This window comes from Aquarana catesbeiana, linkage group LG11, assembly GCF_042186555.1.
Source record: "Aquarana catesbeiana isolate 2022-GZ linkage group LG11, ASM4218655v1, whole genome shotgun sequence".
In the NCBI taxonomy this organism is placed as follows: domain Eukaryota; kingdom Metazoa; phylum Chordata; class Amphibia; order Anura; family Ranidae; genus Aquarana; species Aquarana catesbeiana.
In genome coordinates, this window is record NC_133334.1 from 272,017,288 (window position 1) to 272,031,525 (window position 14,238).

The window sequence follows — 14,238 nt, forward strand, 5'->3', positions numbered from 1 at the left end:
ATTTTGAAGCACCTGATTAAAGCCAGAGGCTCTAATAGGCTTCAAAATAGGGTGGGCTCGGGGCGCAGAGCATTGCGTCCGGAGCCCACCCAGGTGTGTTGCAAAAGCGAATGAATATTCACTGTTGCAACACTGATCGTCCTCCTGGCCAATCGGGAAGCTGTTCTGATACCCGTCACCCGATTGGCTGATAGGACAGGCAATCCTATTGGACGCCTATAGGAGGAGGGGAGGAGATGCACGGCGAAAGAGAAGAGGAAGCCGCAGCCTGATCCTGATGTGCCCGCCGATCCCCCGCCACTGAGTGCCCGCCGATCCCCGCCTGATGTGCCCGCCAATTTGCCCACTTTTTATTTTTTTTTTAGAAGCACATGATTAGAGCTCTAATTGGCTTGAAAAAAAGGAATGGGCGGAGCACTGCGCCCTGAGCCCACCCAGTTGTGTGACAATAGTGAATTAATATTCGCCATTGTTTTCCGGATTTTCCCGCCGGCCAATCAGGAAGCGGGTCCTAAGACCCAATTGGTCGAGAGGAGAAGTGACCACATTGGCAGCCGAGGAAGAGTCGCAGGGGAAGCCGCCATGAACGAGGAGAGGCAGGAAGGAGCCGAAGCTGACCGTGACCTAGATGGGGTAAATGTGGCGCTGGTGGGTGGACGAGTGAGCAACGGGGGGGGGGGGGGAATCGAGTGACCGAGCAACGGGGGGGGTGGGGGGGAATCGAGTGACCGAGCAACGGGGGGGTGGGGGGGAATCGAGTGACCGAGCGACGGGAGGGGGGGGGGGATGGAGCACCAGCCACCACTGGTATGTATACTGATTTCTTCTTTACAAGGTTATATAGGTTAGCGTTAGTGGATATCTGTAGATGTATTGATTTTAGTGTTAGGGTGCACTTATCTTTGAAGGCTCAGGCAAGCTGTATAAATGCTGTACTTTAAATGGCTGTAGAGACGAGAAGGCTGCAGATAAACAGGTACAACTTATGTAGGAGGATTTGTTTAACCTCTGTGTATAACCTGAGGCCGGTCACTTTAAGCGATCCTTATCTCTGGAGATTCTTCTCAATGACCACAAATGTAAGGAGCATTGTTCTCAGGGACCAACATACTGATGCATCTTGAGCTGTAGGTGTAGTAATTGTTAGCAGGGGGTTCCCCGGGACCGGAAAGTTTTTTTTGGGTTCCCTCCATGGTAAAAGGTTGGGAAAAGCTGTTCTAAAAGGATGACAGCACTGCCGCTTATTTCATTACAACACCGAGATTGCTCTGGGGATTAGAAGGAAGTCAGACAACCCCATTCACGAATCAACGGAAAAGGACATGATAAAACAAATCAGCAATTTCTTCAGAAGGGAGACAACTATTGTTGTGGAAGTAAAACAGTTAATGCTTCACCAGAGAACATCTTTCTAGTTTCCATACAGAGCGAGGCATTGGACTGAAGGACGGCTCCATAATGGCTCATTAATTGAAGTATGCAAACATGTAGAGGAAAAACACACTTATAGAGGACATCTGGTCATGCAGGGATCATGCAATATGCTTCCATGTTTCTTGCAATTGGTTAGAAAAACATTCTTTTTTTTATCCATTCTGATAAGATCAGAATTTGCCTGTAAGGTGTATAGTAGAAATATACAGAGCATCCAGAAAGTATTCACAGCGCTTCACTTTTTCCACATTTTGCTATGTTACAGCCTTATTCCAAAATGGATTAAATTCATTATTTTCCTCGAAATTCTACAAACAATCCCCCATAATGACAACGTGAAAAAAGTTTGTTTGAAATCTTTGCAAATGTATTAAATATAAAAAAGGAAAAAAAAAAATCCGATGTACATAAGTATTCACAGCCGTTTGCCTTGACGCTCAAAATTGAGCTCAGGTGCACTAATCATCCTTGAGATGTTTCTACAACTTGATTGGAGTCCACCTGTGGTAAACTCAGTTGACTGGACATGATTTCCCATGTACGTAACTATTCACAGCCTTTGCTCAATACTTTGGTGAAGCACCTTTGGCACCAATTACAGCCTCAAGTCTTTTTGGGCAGTTTCTCCCATTCTTCTTTGCAGGACCTTTCAAGCTTCATCGGGTTGGATGGGGAACGTCGGTGCACAGCCATTTTCAGATCTCTCTAGAGATGTTCGATCAGTTCAAGTCTGGGCTCTGGCTGGGCCACTCAAGAACATTCACATAGTTGTCCCATAGTCACTCCTTTGTAATCTTGGCTGTGTGCTTAGGGTTGTTGTCCTGTTGGAATATTAACCTTCGCCCCAGTTTGAGGTCCAGAGCGCTCTGGAGCAAGTTTTCATCAAGGATGTACATTGCTGAATTCATCTTTCCCTCAATCTCGACTAGACTCCCAGTTCCTGAAGCTGAAAAACATCCCCACAGCATGATACTGCCACCACCATGCTTCACTGTAGGGATGGTATTTGTCAGGCGATGAGCAGTGCCTGGTTTCCTCCAGACATGGCACTTGCCATTCAGGCCAAAGAGTTCAATCTTTGTTTCATCAGACCAGAGAATTTTGTTTCTCATGGTCTGAGAGTCCTTAAGGTGCCTTTTGGCACACTCCAGGCGGGCTGTCATGTGACTTTTCCTAAAGGAGTGGCTTCTGTCTGGCCACTCTACCATACAGGCCTGATTGGTGGAGTGCTGCAGAGATGGTTGTTCATCTGGAAGGTTCTCCTCACTCCACAGAGAAACGCTTGAGCTCTGTCAGAGTGACCATTGGGTTCTTGGTCACCTCATATATAACAAGTATTCGGCGCAACAATGGACAGCGAAATCCAATAATACAATGATGCACATAAAAGGTATATAATGGATGAAAGGGTTAACAGTTCATAGTAGCAATGAGTGGAGGGTGAGTCCGTAATAAGAGCTGCGGGTGGAAAAGGCAGGGGTAATGTGTAGAGTCCACATTCAGGGCAGCCTTCCGGAGGGAGTGAAAGCCATTATCCCAATGCACTGTAAGACAAGGAAAAGGAGGCGCCTCTTGGTCACCTCCCTGACTAAGGCCCTTCTCCCTCAATCGCATAGTTTGGCTAGGCGGCCCGCGCTAGGGCGAGTCCAGGTGGTTCCAAACTTCTTCTATTTACAGATGAAGGAGGCCACCGTGCTCATTGGGACCTTCCATGCTGCAGAAAATGTTCTGTACCCTTCGCCAGATCTGTGCCTCCATACAATCCTGTCTCAGATGTCTACAGACAGTTCCTTGGACTTAGTGGCTTGGTTTGTGCTCTGACGTACACTGATAACTGTGGGACCTTATATAGACAGGTTTCCAAATCATGTCCAATCAACTGAATTTACCACAGGTGGAGTCCAATAAAGTTGTAGAAACATCTCAAGGATGATCAGTGGAAACAGGACGCACCTGAGCTCAATTTTGAGTGTTCATGGCAAAGGTTGTGAATACTTATGTCCATGGGATTTTTTTGTTTTTTATTTTTAATACATTTGCCAAGATTTCAAACAAACTTCTTTCAGGTTGTCATTATGGGGTATTGTAATTGGGGATTCTTCTCAATGACCACAAATGTAAGGAGCATTGTTCTCAGGGACCATCACACTAATTCATCTTGAGCTGTAGGTGTGGTAATTGTTAGCAGGGGGTTCCCCGAGACCGGAAAGTTTTTTTTGGGTTCCCTCCATGGTAAAAGGTTGGCAAAAGCTGTTCTAAAAGGATGACAGTACTGCCGCTTATTTCATTACAACACCGAGATTTCTCTGGGGATTATAAGGAAGTCAGACAATCCCATTCAAGAATCAACGGAAAAGGACATGATAAAACAAATCAGCAATTTCTTCAGAAGGGAGACAACTATTGTTGTGGAAGTAAAACAGTTAATGCTTCACCAGAGAACATCTTTCTAGTTTCCATACAGAGCGAGGCATTGGACTGAAGGACGGCTCCATAATGGCTCATTAATTGAAGTATGCAAACATGTAGAGGAAAAACACACTTATAGAGGACATCTGGTCATGCAGGGTTCATGCAATATAGAACTATGCTTCCTTGTTTCTTGCAATTGGTGAAAAAACATTATTATTTTTATCTATTCTGATAGTTAAGATCAGAATTTGCCTGTAAGGTGTATAGTAGGGATATATCTTCTTTAGCCGTATGCCAGGACTACTGTAGGGTGCAGTACGAGCCGGAGGTCATCAATGGCGAGCCTCAGATAGGAGGTGGGGTTCCTGGGCAAAATATTTTATTTTTCTATATTACTCATTAAATACATGTTTATCCTTTTGCTTTGTGTCTAAGTCTAATCCTCTTTTCTCACACTGCTAAGAAGCTTAACCCAATACATAATATAAATATGGATCTGCAAAGGCATGAAGAGATCTTTTCAATGTATAGCGTTTATGTAGCGCTTACCCCCGAGGGGCCCCTGAGAATACACTGGTTCTCCCACAGTAGTACAGAAGTTGTACAGAGGCTGCCAGTCACATAAGCACTGTCCCATCACACCGACAAATCGGGCTTAGTCTAGGGCAGTGCTGCCTTATACTGTCAGAGAGCGTACCTCGGCGGGCAGGGTGCTCGCGGCGGTGTGCGTCGGGGCGCGTCGGCGCGCGTTGGCGCGCGCGTTCCTGTGGACTCCGCTGTGCGCGTTCCTCGTGGTACTGGCGTGTGTGTCCGGGGTCGGCCTGTTGTGCACGCCGGTGTGCGGGGGCGCGCGTGCGGGTGTTGGCGGGTGCGCGCGCCTGTGTGTGCTGGTGCGCGCGCGTGCACGTCGTTTAGCGCCAATCGGCCCATTTAAGCCGGCGTCCCTCTGTGATCTGTGCTGCCTGATCAACAGCTTGCCGTCCTAGTGCCTGACCCTTGTATCTGAACTGTTCCTGATTACCTGACGACCCGGCCTTGTCTCCTGGACCTCCCCTTGAACTCTGCCTGTACCTGACCTCTGCCTGTTTGACCATCCGTTTGCCTGCTCCACTGTACCTCTGCTGCCTGTCTGTTACCGAACCCGGCCTGCCTCCTGACCATCCGTTTGCCTGCTCCACTGTACCTCTGCTGCCTGTCTGTTGCCGAACCCAGCCTGTCTCCTGACAATCCTGCTCAGTCTTGTTGCCTGTGTTCCAGCCAGTTCCAGCCATCTCACCTGTTCATCCTGCAGTATCTGGACTGATGCATACAGGCTCTCATACCACTCCGTACTCCTGAGCCTCCTGTTTGCTTTACCAGGGGCTGCGAGTCGGACGCGTAAGGGAGCCTACCTTCTGCCCAAGCGGACTCACCGGTCTGGTAAGTAGGAGCCTGACAGTATCAGGCAGCCATGACCGAGTCCGGGCAGGGGGCTTCCCCTATGGATGAGCTCTGCAGACATCTGGCGGGATTGACCCAAGCGGTGAAAAGCCTACAAGAGGGGTATTCAAGTCTGGAAGAGTGTGTACAGGCCCTATCTGTACCTTCCGGTCCACAAGGGACCGCAGCCGCAACCTCAGCACCCTCCGTAGTCATGCTACCTCCAGAGCCCAAAGTACCAGTACCAGAAAGATTTTTTGGAGACCGAAGTAGGTACCGTGCTTTCCGGAATGCATGTAATCTCTATTTCGCCCTTTAGCCACGCACCTTCTTTCTAGAGGTTACTAAGGTGGGCTTCGTTATCTCCCTGTTATCTGGTGAACCTCAAACTTGGGCCCATCGACTTTTGGAGCAGAAATCTGACGTCTTGGAAAGTCTGGATGCCTTCTTTGGGGCAATGTCTCAACTTTACGAAGACCCCCAGCTAACTGCCACTGCAGAAGCCACCCTACACTCCCTCCGTCAAGGCCGTCGAGCTGCAGAGGATTACGCTGTCGAATTCAGGTGCTGGAGCTCAGATACGGCGTGGAACGACGCAGCCCTGCGCCATCAGTTTAAGATGGGCTTGTCAGATCCTCTCAAGGATGAGCTAGCACGGGTTGGGGTGCCTCTGACTCTGGAAGAATTAATCAACCTGTCCATTCAAATTGATCGTAGGTTGGAAGAACGACGCACCGAAAGATCCACCAGTACCTATCGTCCCACCTGGATGCTCCCACAAGTTCCCAATCCTCCCAGTAGGCCTCCCGCTCCACCACCAGTTCCGGCTAGTGATGCACCTGAACCCATGCAGCTTGGTCTGCTTCGTCCCTCTTTGACTCCTGAAGAGAAGTTACGCAGACGGGCTCATAACCTTTGTCTCTACTGTGGAGAACCTGGGCACTACGCCAGCCTTTGCCCTAACAAGACGCGTAAGTGTCGTTCCGCTGTTCGTACCTGTGCCACTATTTTGCCAACACCTGGTACACATCTAACTATCTCTGTCACTTTACAGCTTCCCGGAAAGGCTATCCAAGTTCCAGTCATCATTGACTCCGGTGCCTGCAGTTGTTTTATCGATCTGACCTTCGCTACTCAACATGACATACCTCTCCAACCCAAGACTCAAAGCCTGGCTGTTCATCTTGCAGACGGTTCTGCCCTCCGTTCCGGCCCGGTCTCTCAGGAAACCATTCCCTTAGAAGCTATTATGGGCCCTCAGCACCGGGAATATCTCTGTTTGGATGCTATCTCCTCACCTCTCTTCCCAGTCATTCTTGGAATGCCATGGCTGCAGGTTCACAACCCCCAAATCAACTGGGCTGCTGGAAGTATTGAGTTTCTCTCAGAGTACTGTCAACAACATTGTCTGCAAAGAGCCGACCTTGAGGTTTCCCAACTTCTCTGTTTAAATCCTGATGCAAACCTGCTCCAAGCTATTCCAGAGCCCTACCGAGATTTCTCGGATGTATTCAGCAAGAAAGGTGCAGAGATACTACCTCCACACAGGCCCTACGACTGTCCTATAGAGTTGCTACCTGGAACCGAGGTACCCTTCGGCCGGATCTTTCCGTTGACTGAGCAGGAGCTGGGCGCCCTGAAGCAGTACTTAGACGAAAATTTGAAGAAGAAGTTTATCCGCCCGTCCACTTCCCCGGCCGGTGCTGGCTTATTCTTTGTAGAGAAGAAGGATCATTCTCTTCGGCCATGCATCGATTATCGAGAATTAAACAAGATAACGATTCAAAATCGCTACCCGCTACCCCTGGTGCCTGAGTTATTCCAAAGGTTGGGAACTGCCAGAATTTTCACGAAATTGGATCTTCGCGGAGCCTATAACCTAATCCGCATCCGAGAGGGAGACGAGTGGAAGACCGCTTTTCGCACTCGTTTTGGGCATTTCGAGTATCTCGTTATGCCCTTCGGTCTTTGTAATGCCCCAGCCACTTTCCAACACTTTGTGAACGACATTTTTAGGGAATTTTTGGACCTCTACGTCATCGTTTACCTGGATGACATTCTTATCTTTTCCTCTTCCTTGGCTGATCATCGCAGGCACGTCCAGAATGTCCTTGCTCGGCTCAGGCAACACGGTTTATACGCTAAACTTGACAAATGTGAGTTCGAACTCCAATGTATCCAGTTTCTGGGACTCATTATTTCTGTTGAAGGTATTAAGATGGACCCACAGAAGGTGTCCGCCATCCTGGATTGGCCTGCACCTACAGACAGGAAAGGGGTCCAACGCTTTGTAGGATTTTCCAATTTTTATAGGAAATTCATTAAAGACTTTTCTAAAATCATTGCCCCCATTACGGAACTTACAAAACAGGGAACCCGATTCTGTTGGACGTCCAGGGCACAATCGGCCTTCGAAAAATTAAAGGTTCTGTTCACATCTGCCTCTATCCTCAAGCACCCTAACCCTGCCCTACCGTTTGTGCTGGAGGTTGATGCTTCGGAGATCGCTGTAGGGGCAGTACTCTCTCAGCGCCAGGGTCCCAAGGCTCTTCTGTTTCCAATAGCGTTCTTTTCTCGCAAACTCTCTATGTCTGAAATGAATTATGATGTGGGAGATCAGGAGCTCTTGGCCATCAAGACGGCTCTGGAGGAGTGGCGCTATCTTCTGGAGGGTGCTGTACATCCTATTCTCATTTATACTGATCACAAAAACTTAGAATACTTAAGATCTGCCAAGAGACTTAAACCACGACAGGCTAGATGGGCGCTCTTCTTCTCCCGCTTCTTATTTCACATCACTTACAGACCTGGCTCTAAAAATGTGAAACCAGATGCATTGTCACGAATGTTTCATGATTCCAAAGAAACCGCTCCTCCAGACACTATCCTGCCGGCGGGAAATTTTTTACTTCTTCAGGGAGATTTAATTTCCAGAATTAGGCAAGCTTCCTCAGAAATTCCCCAACCTACTGGGACCAGCTTAAGCGACGGGTTGCTTTGGCACGAAGGCAAGATCATGGTTCCTGAGAAACTTAGAGTGCCGGTACTGGAATTGTGCCACAACCACAAGCTGGCAGGTCATTTCGGGGCCCGGAAGACAACTGAACTGGTGCAACGCACCTTTTGGTGGCCACAATTGATTGAGGATTGTTGGAATTATGTCAGTTCTTGCCACACTTGTGCCCGGAGCAAGAGTAATCACACAAGGGCCTGGGGTTTGTTGAAACCCTTACCAATTCCTGACAGGCCCTGGAGAATGATTTCGATGGATTTCATCGTAGAACTACCCCCATCTGAAGGTTTCTCGACTATCTTTGTTGTGATTGATAGACTGTCCAAAATGACACACTTTCTCCCCATGAAGGGTACACCCACGGCCGTAGAAACGGCGAAGATCTTTGTCAAAGAAATAGTGAGACTACATGGGGTACCCGCTAATATTGTATCAGATCGTGGTGTCCAGTTCACCTCCCGGTTCTGGAAGGCACTGTGTGGTGCTCTTGAAATTGAGCTGGCATTCTCTTCGGCCTATCACCCCCAGACAAACGGCCAGACGGAGAGAACTAACCAGACGCTGGAGCAATACCTCCGTTGCTTTTCTGCATTTTCGCAAGATGACTGGGTGTCCCTGTTACCAGTCGCTGAATTTTCATACAATAACTCTCTACATTCAGCCATCAACCAAACGCCATTCTTTGCCAATTATGGATTTAATCCTTCCTTCCTTCCCAGCTCTGTCCCGGAATGTGCCCTTCCAGCAGTGACTGAAACAATGGAGTTCTTCTCTACTAATTGTAAGATTCTGCAGGAGACCATGGCCCAGTCCCAGGCATCTTTTAAGAGGGTGTTTGACAAGAAAAGACGTGGGGAACTTATCCTAGAGCCTGGTAACCAAGTGTGGCTATCCACAAGTAATTTAAAGATGGCTTGTCCTTCCAGAAAATTGGGACCTAAGTTTATGGGTCCCTTCCAGGTAAAAAGAAGAGTAAATGATGTTGCGTATGAACTCAACCTGCCGGATTCTTTTAGAATACACCCGGTTTTTCATGTATCACTTCTGAAACCAGTTGTTCCTGACTCCTTCTCTGACCGTAATGCCAAGCCACCTGAACCTATTTTGATCAATAATGAGGAGGAATTTGAAATTGAGGCAATCCTGGATTGTAGAAAAAGACAGAATCAGATCCAGTATCTCATTAAGTGGAGGGGGTATGGACCCGAGGACAACTCTTGGGAGCCTGAAAGTAATCTCCATGCTGAGGAATTGCTACAAGCCTTCAAAGACTCTCACGCAACCAGGTTGGCCCAGCTGGGCATCCGGAGGCTGCCCTTGAGAGGGGGGCACTGTCAGAGAGCGTACCTCGGCGGGCAGGGTGCTCGCGGCGGTGTGCGTCGGGGCGCGTCGTCGCGCGCGTTCCTGTGGACTCCGCTGTGCGCGTTCCTCGTGGTACTGGCGTGTGTGTCCGGGGTCGGCCTGTTGTGCACGCCGGTGTGCGGGGGCACGCGTGCGGGCTTTGGCGGGTGCGCGCGCCTGTGTGTGCTGGTGCGCGCGCGTGCACGTCGTTTGGCGCCAAACGGCCCATTTAAGCCGGCGTCCCTCTGTGATCTGTGCTGCCTGATCAACAGCTTGCCGTCCTAGTGCCTGACCCTTGTATCTGAACTGTTCCTGATTACCTGACGACCCGGCCTTGTCTCCTGGACCTCCCCTTGAACTCTGCCTGTACCTGACCTCTGCCTGTTTGACCATCTGTTTGCCTGCTCCACTGTACCTCTGCTGCCTGTCTGTTGCCGAACCCAGCCTGTCTCCTGACAATCCTGCTCAGTCTTGTTGCCTGTGTTCCAGCCAGTTCCAGCCATCTCACCTGTTCATCCTGCAGTATCTGGACTGTTGCATACAGGCTCTCATACCACTCCGTACTCCTGAGCCTCCTGTTTGCTTTACCAGGGGCCGCGAGTCGGACGCGTAAGGGAGCCTACCTTCTGCCCAAGCGGACTCACCGGTCTGGTAAGTAGGAGCCTGACATATACACACACAATGCTCTGGCTCTCTGCCCCCCTCCCCCTGGATCACACTGCTGCCTTATACACACAATGCTCCGGCTCTCTGCCCCCCTCCCCCAGGATCAAACTGCTGCCTTATACACACAATGCTCCGGCTCTCTGCCCCCCTCCGCCTGGATCACACTGCTGCCTTATACACACAATGCTCCGGCTCTCTGTCCCCCTCCCCATGGATAACACTGCTGCCTTATACACACATTGCTCCGGCTCTCTGCCCCCCTCCCCCAGGATCACACTGCTGCCTTATACACACAATGCTCCGGCTCTCTGTCCCCCTCCCCATGGATAACACTGCTGCCTTATACACACAATGCTCCGGCTCTCTGTCCCCCTCCCCATGGATAACACTGCTGCCTTATACACACAATGCTCCGGCTCTCTGCCCCCCTCCCCCAGGATCACACTGCTGCCTTATACACAAAATGCTCCGGCTCTCTGTCCCCCGCCCCATGGATAACACTGCTGCCTTATACACACAATGCTCCGGCTCTCTGCCCCCCTCCCCCTGGATCACACTGCTGCCTTATACAGACAATGCTCCTGCTCTCTGCCCCTCTCCACTGGATCACACTGCTGCCTTATACACACAATGCTCCAGTCCTCTGCCCCCCTCACCCTGGACCCTGGATCACACTGCTGCCTTATACACACACAATGCTCCAGCTCTCTGCCCCCCTCCCCTGGATCACACTGCTACCTTATACACACAATGCTTTGGCTCTCTCCCCCCCTCCCCCTGGATCACACTGCTGCCTTATACACACAATGCTCAGGCTCTCTGTCCCCCTCCCCCTGGATCACACTGCTGCCCTATATACACAATGCCCCGGCTCTCTGCCCCCCTCCCCTGGATCACACTGCTGCCTTATACACACAATGCTCCTGCTCTCTGCCCCTCTCCCCTGGATCACACTGCTGCCTTATACACACAATGCTCCAGTCCTCTGCCCCCCTCACCCTGGATAACACTGCTGCCTTATACACACAATGCTCCGGCTCTCTGTCCCGCTCCCCATGGATCACACTGCTGCCTTATACACACAATGCTTTGGCTCTCTCCCCCCCTCCCCCTGAATCACACTGGTGCCTTATACAGACTCATCATTGGATCTCACCTCCTTATCCAGCCATGTGCTCAAGCTCTGTGTTCCCTCCCACAGTCTGATCAACTATGCCATTGGAAGTCCCCTCCCTCTTCACCTCCTGCTCTCTGCGCTACTCCCGGCGCCTCCCTCTGAGTTCACAGTAGCTGGAACTACAGAGGAGGCATCGGGTATCAATGCGCGCTGACAGTATTGACTATCTTTGAGAACAACACTGGAAACAACATTGGGTGGTGTACATCCGTCACAATGCTGATTTGCAGCAGAACCCCAGGGGATCAGCAACATTTTCTCGAGGATCATTAGTGGTCCACAGACCACTGGTTGGCGATCGCTGGTCTAGGGGATGTCTTTTTAGTATTTATTGCTGAAGAACTTTAACGGGAGAGGGGTTTAGGGTCACAGGATACTCCAAAACGATCAGTAACAACGATAGGACGACAACTTTTCTCTAATCTTTCAATAGCAGCTCTCTGGAGGTAGCAGGAAATGTACGTTGATTTGACTGTCACAATACAACGTTCTTCACCAATCAGGACTCTGTGTGTTTACTGCCTGCCTCACCACCCTGTACTTACCCAACAAATTACTGCTGTCCCACCAAATCACCACTCTGCACCCCAGCTTCCGGTAGCTGACATGATGTGTGCACCATGCATGTGCAATCATCTCTCAGCCCTTAGAAGGCGAGCAATAAGCCACACTTGGGTAACCATGGGCCAACCATAGGCAGCCAGAGTGTGGGGTAGGGGTGCAGCGAATCAAAAAACTCACGGTTCGGATCGTTCCTCGGATCAGGAGTCACGGTTCGGATCATTTTCGGATCAACAAAAAAAAAATCTCCCCCACTGTAATATCCACAATGTCCCTTTTGGCAGGGTGTGGCAGAGTATTGGCAGGGTATCGGCGGGTATATTGGCAGAGTATTGGCAGGGTATGGCAGAGTATTGGCAGGGCATTGCAGAGTATTGGCAGGGCATTGCAGAGTATTGGCAGGGCATTGCAGAGGGTTGGCACTGCTGCCATCCGATCTCTCCCCTCCACTGTACAGATCAGTACACAGAGGGGAGAGAGGAACCGGCGTCATGACATGACGCCGGTTTGTTACAAGTGATCGCTCCGTCATTTGACGGAGCTATCATGTGCTAAACGGCCGCCAGGTGTACCAAGATGGCCGCCGGCCGGGGGTGTACCAAGATGATCCATTGCACCCCTAGTGTGGGGGGTGCAGAACAAGCACAGGGTGGTATGTCCATTGTGAGTCATGTGTTAGCAGAGGGAGATGCAGTTCTGCAACCTCATCCTGGATGCTTGAAGAACCTATCCCGGGACTGATGGGAAAATGTTCTCTTTAAAAGGACAGGTGATGGTCCTCCTTATAGGTATTCACGTTGGTTCCTTTTCATGGTTACCTGTATCGGGGTGGATGGTGAAGGCAGGTAAGTATCCCTCTCTGTGCACGATCCCATATTTCACTTGCCCATTCACTCCGCTGTCAGCGTCTTTTGCCTCCACTTGAAGCACAAACGTCCCCAGGGGTTGGTTTTCTAGAATCGAGGCGTTCTTGCTGTACTCGGCACACTACAAAGACAAATTTGCTAAGCTGGGTTATTTACAAACTAGAAACTACCATCACCTTAAAATAATTGTCAACCCCCCCACCCCACCCCACCCGAGTCTCTGACAAAGATTTTCCAGAGCGCTGGAAAGTCTCTTCTTGACCCATTCAGTGAGTTTTTTTTTTTTTCTAGGTGTCTGAGAATTGATGAAGACAAATCCAAACCTCAAACTGACAATGGTCTATTGGCTAGTTACTTGATGTCCTACCAGTTTAAGAAGACCAGTCATTGTTACTTTTTCTAAAGGGGCGGGGGTCACTGCTAGATGGCTAGATATGTTTAAAGTGGAACTAAACTCTCACAATCAGCATTGATTATTTTTAATGCAAATATATTATATTGTCAAAAGTATTGGGACACCTGCCTTTACACGCACATGAACTTTAACCTCCCTAAAGGTTTTCCCAAGTGTGGCTCAGGGTTAAATTTCAGCACCGTTAGCAGTAACCCCGAGCCACACTCGGGATTACATTGCAGGATCCTGGTGTGGTGTTACTTACCTTGTCCCCAGGATCCTGAGATGTACCCCGCTGTGTCTGAGGGCTCTGTCCTCCTCCGAAGCCTCTCTGTGCCAGGCTCCGTTCCCTGCGAGCGTTGCGACGCACAGGGGCGGAGCCTGGCGGCAAATTTAAAAAAAAAGTAAAAATCATAACACATACAGTACTGTAATCTTACAGATTACAGTACTGTATGAAATCACTTCACTTCCCTTTTGTCCCCAGTGCTTTGTCCAATGCCCTGCATGCAGTTTTATATCATATATACTATTATATATACTGATCTTTCTGCCTGGAAACTTGAGATTGTCCATAGCAACCAAAAAGTGGCTTTAGACCAGCTAGAAAACAGCGCTAGTAAATTAAAACACTTGCAGAATTGAGCGATAGTGAATCGCGGGGAACTGTATTTTATTATTATTATATTATTATTTTTTTAATTATTTATATTTATTTATTATATTATAATTTATGTTTTTGTGTTTCAAACTTCATCATACCCAGGATATCTACTAGACTCTTGTTTGGACAGATTTAGGTGTGTTATTGTTAAGAATTACAGGCCTACAATATAAAACATGAAATTTCCATGCAAAATAATTGTACCGCTTTCAGCACCTAAAATCCTTAATAATCATACCGCCAGGGAGGTTAATGGCATCCCAGTCCTAGTCCGTAGGGTTCAATATTGAG

At 49.2% G+C, this 14,238-nt stretch overlaps 1 protein-coding gene across 1 annotated transcript in view; it reads right to left on the minus strand.

Moving 5' to 3' along the window:
- The window catches only part of LOC141111760 (neural-cadherin-like), a 130,839-nt gene that overhangs the window by 89,950 nt on the left and 26,651 nt on the right, over nt 1-14,238 (minus strand). The window contains 1 exon segment of the mRNA XM_073603899.1: nt 12,842-13,010. Within this exon segment, the coding sequence (XP_073460000.1) occupies nt 12,842-13,010 (169 nt within the window).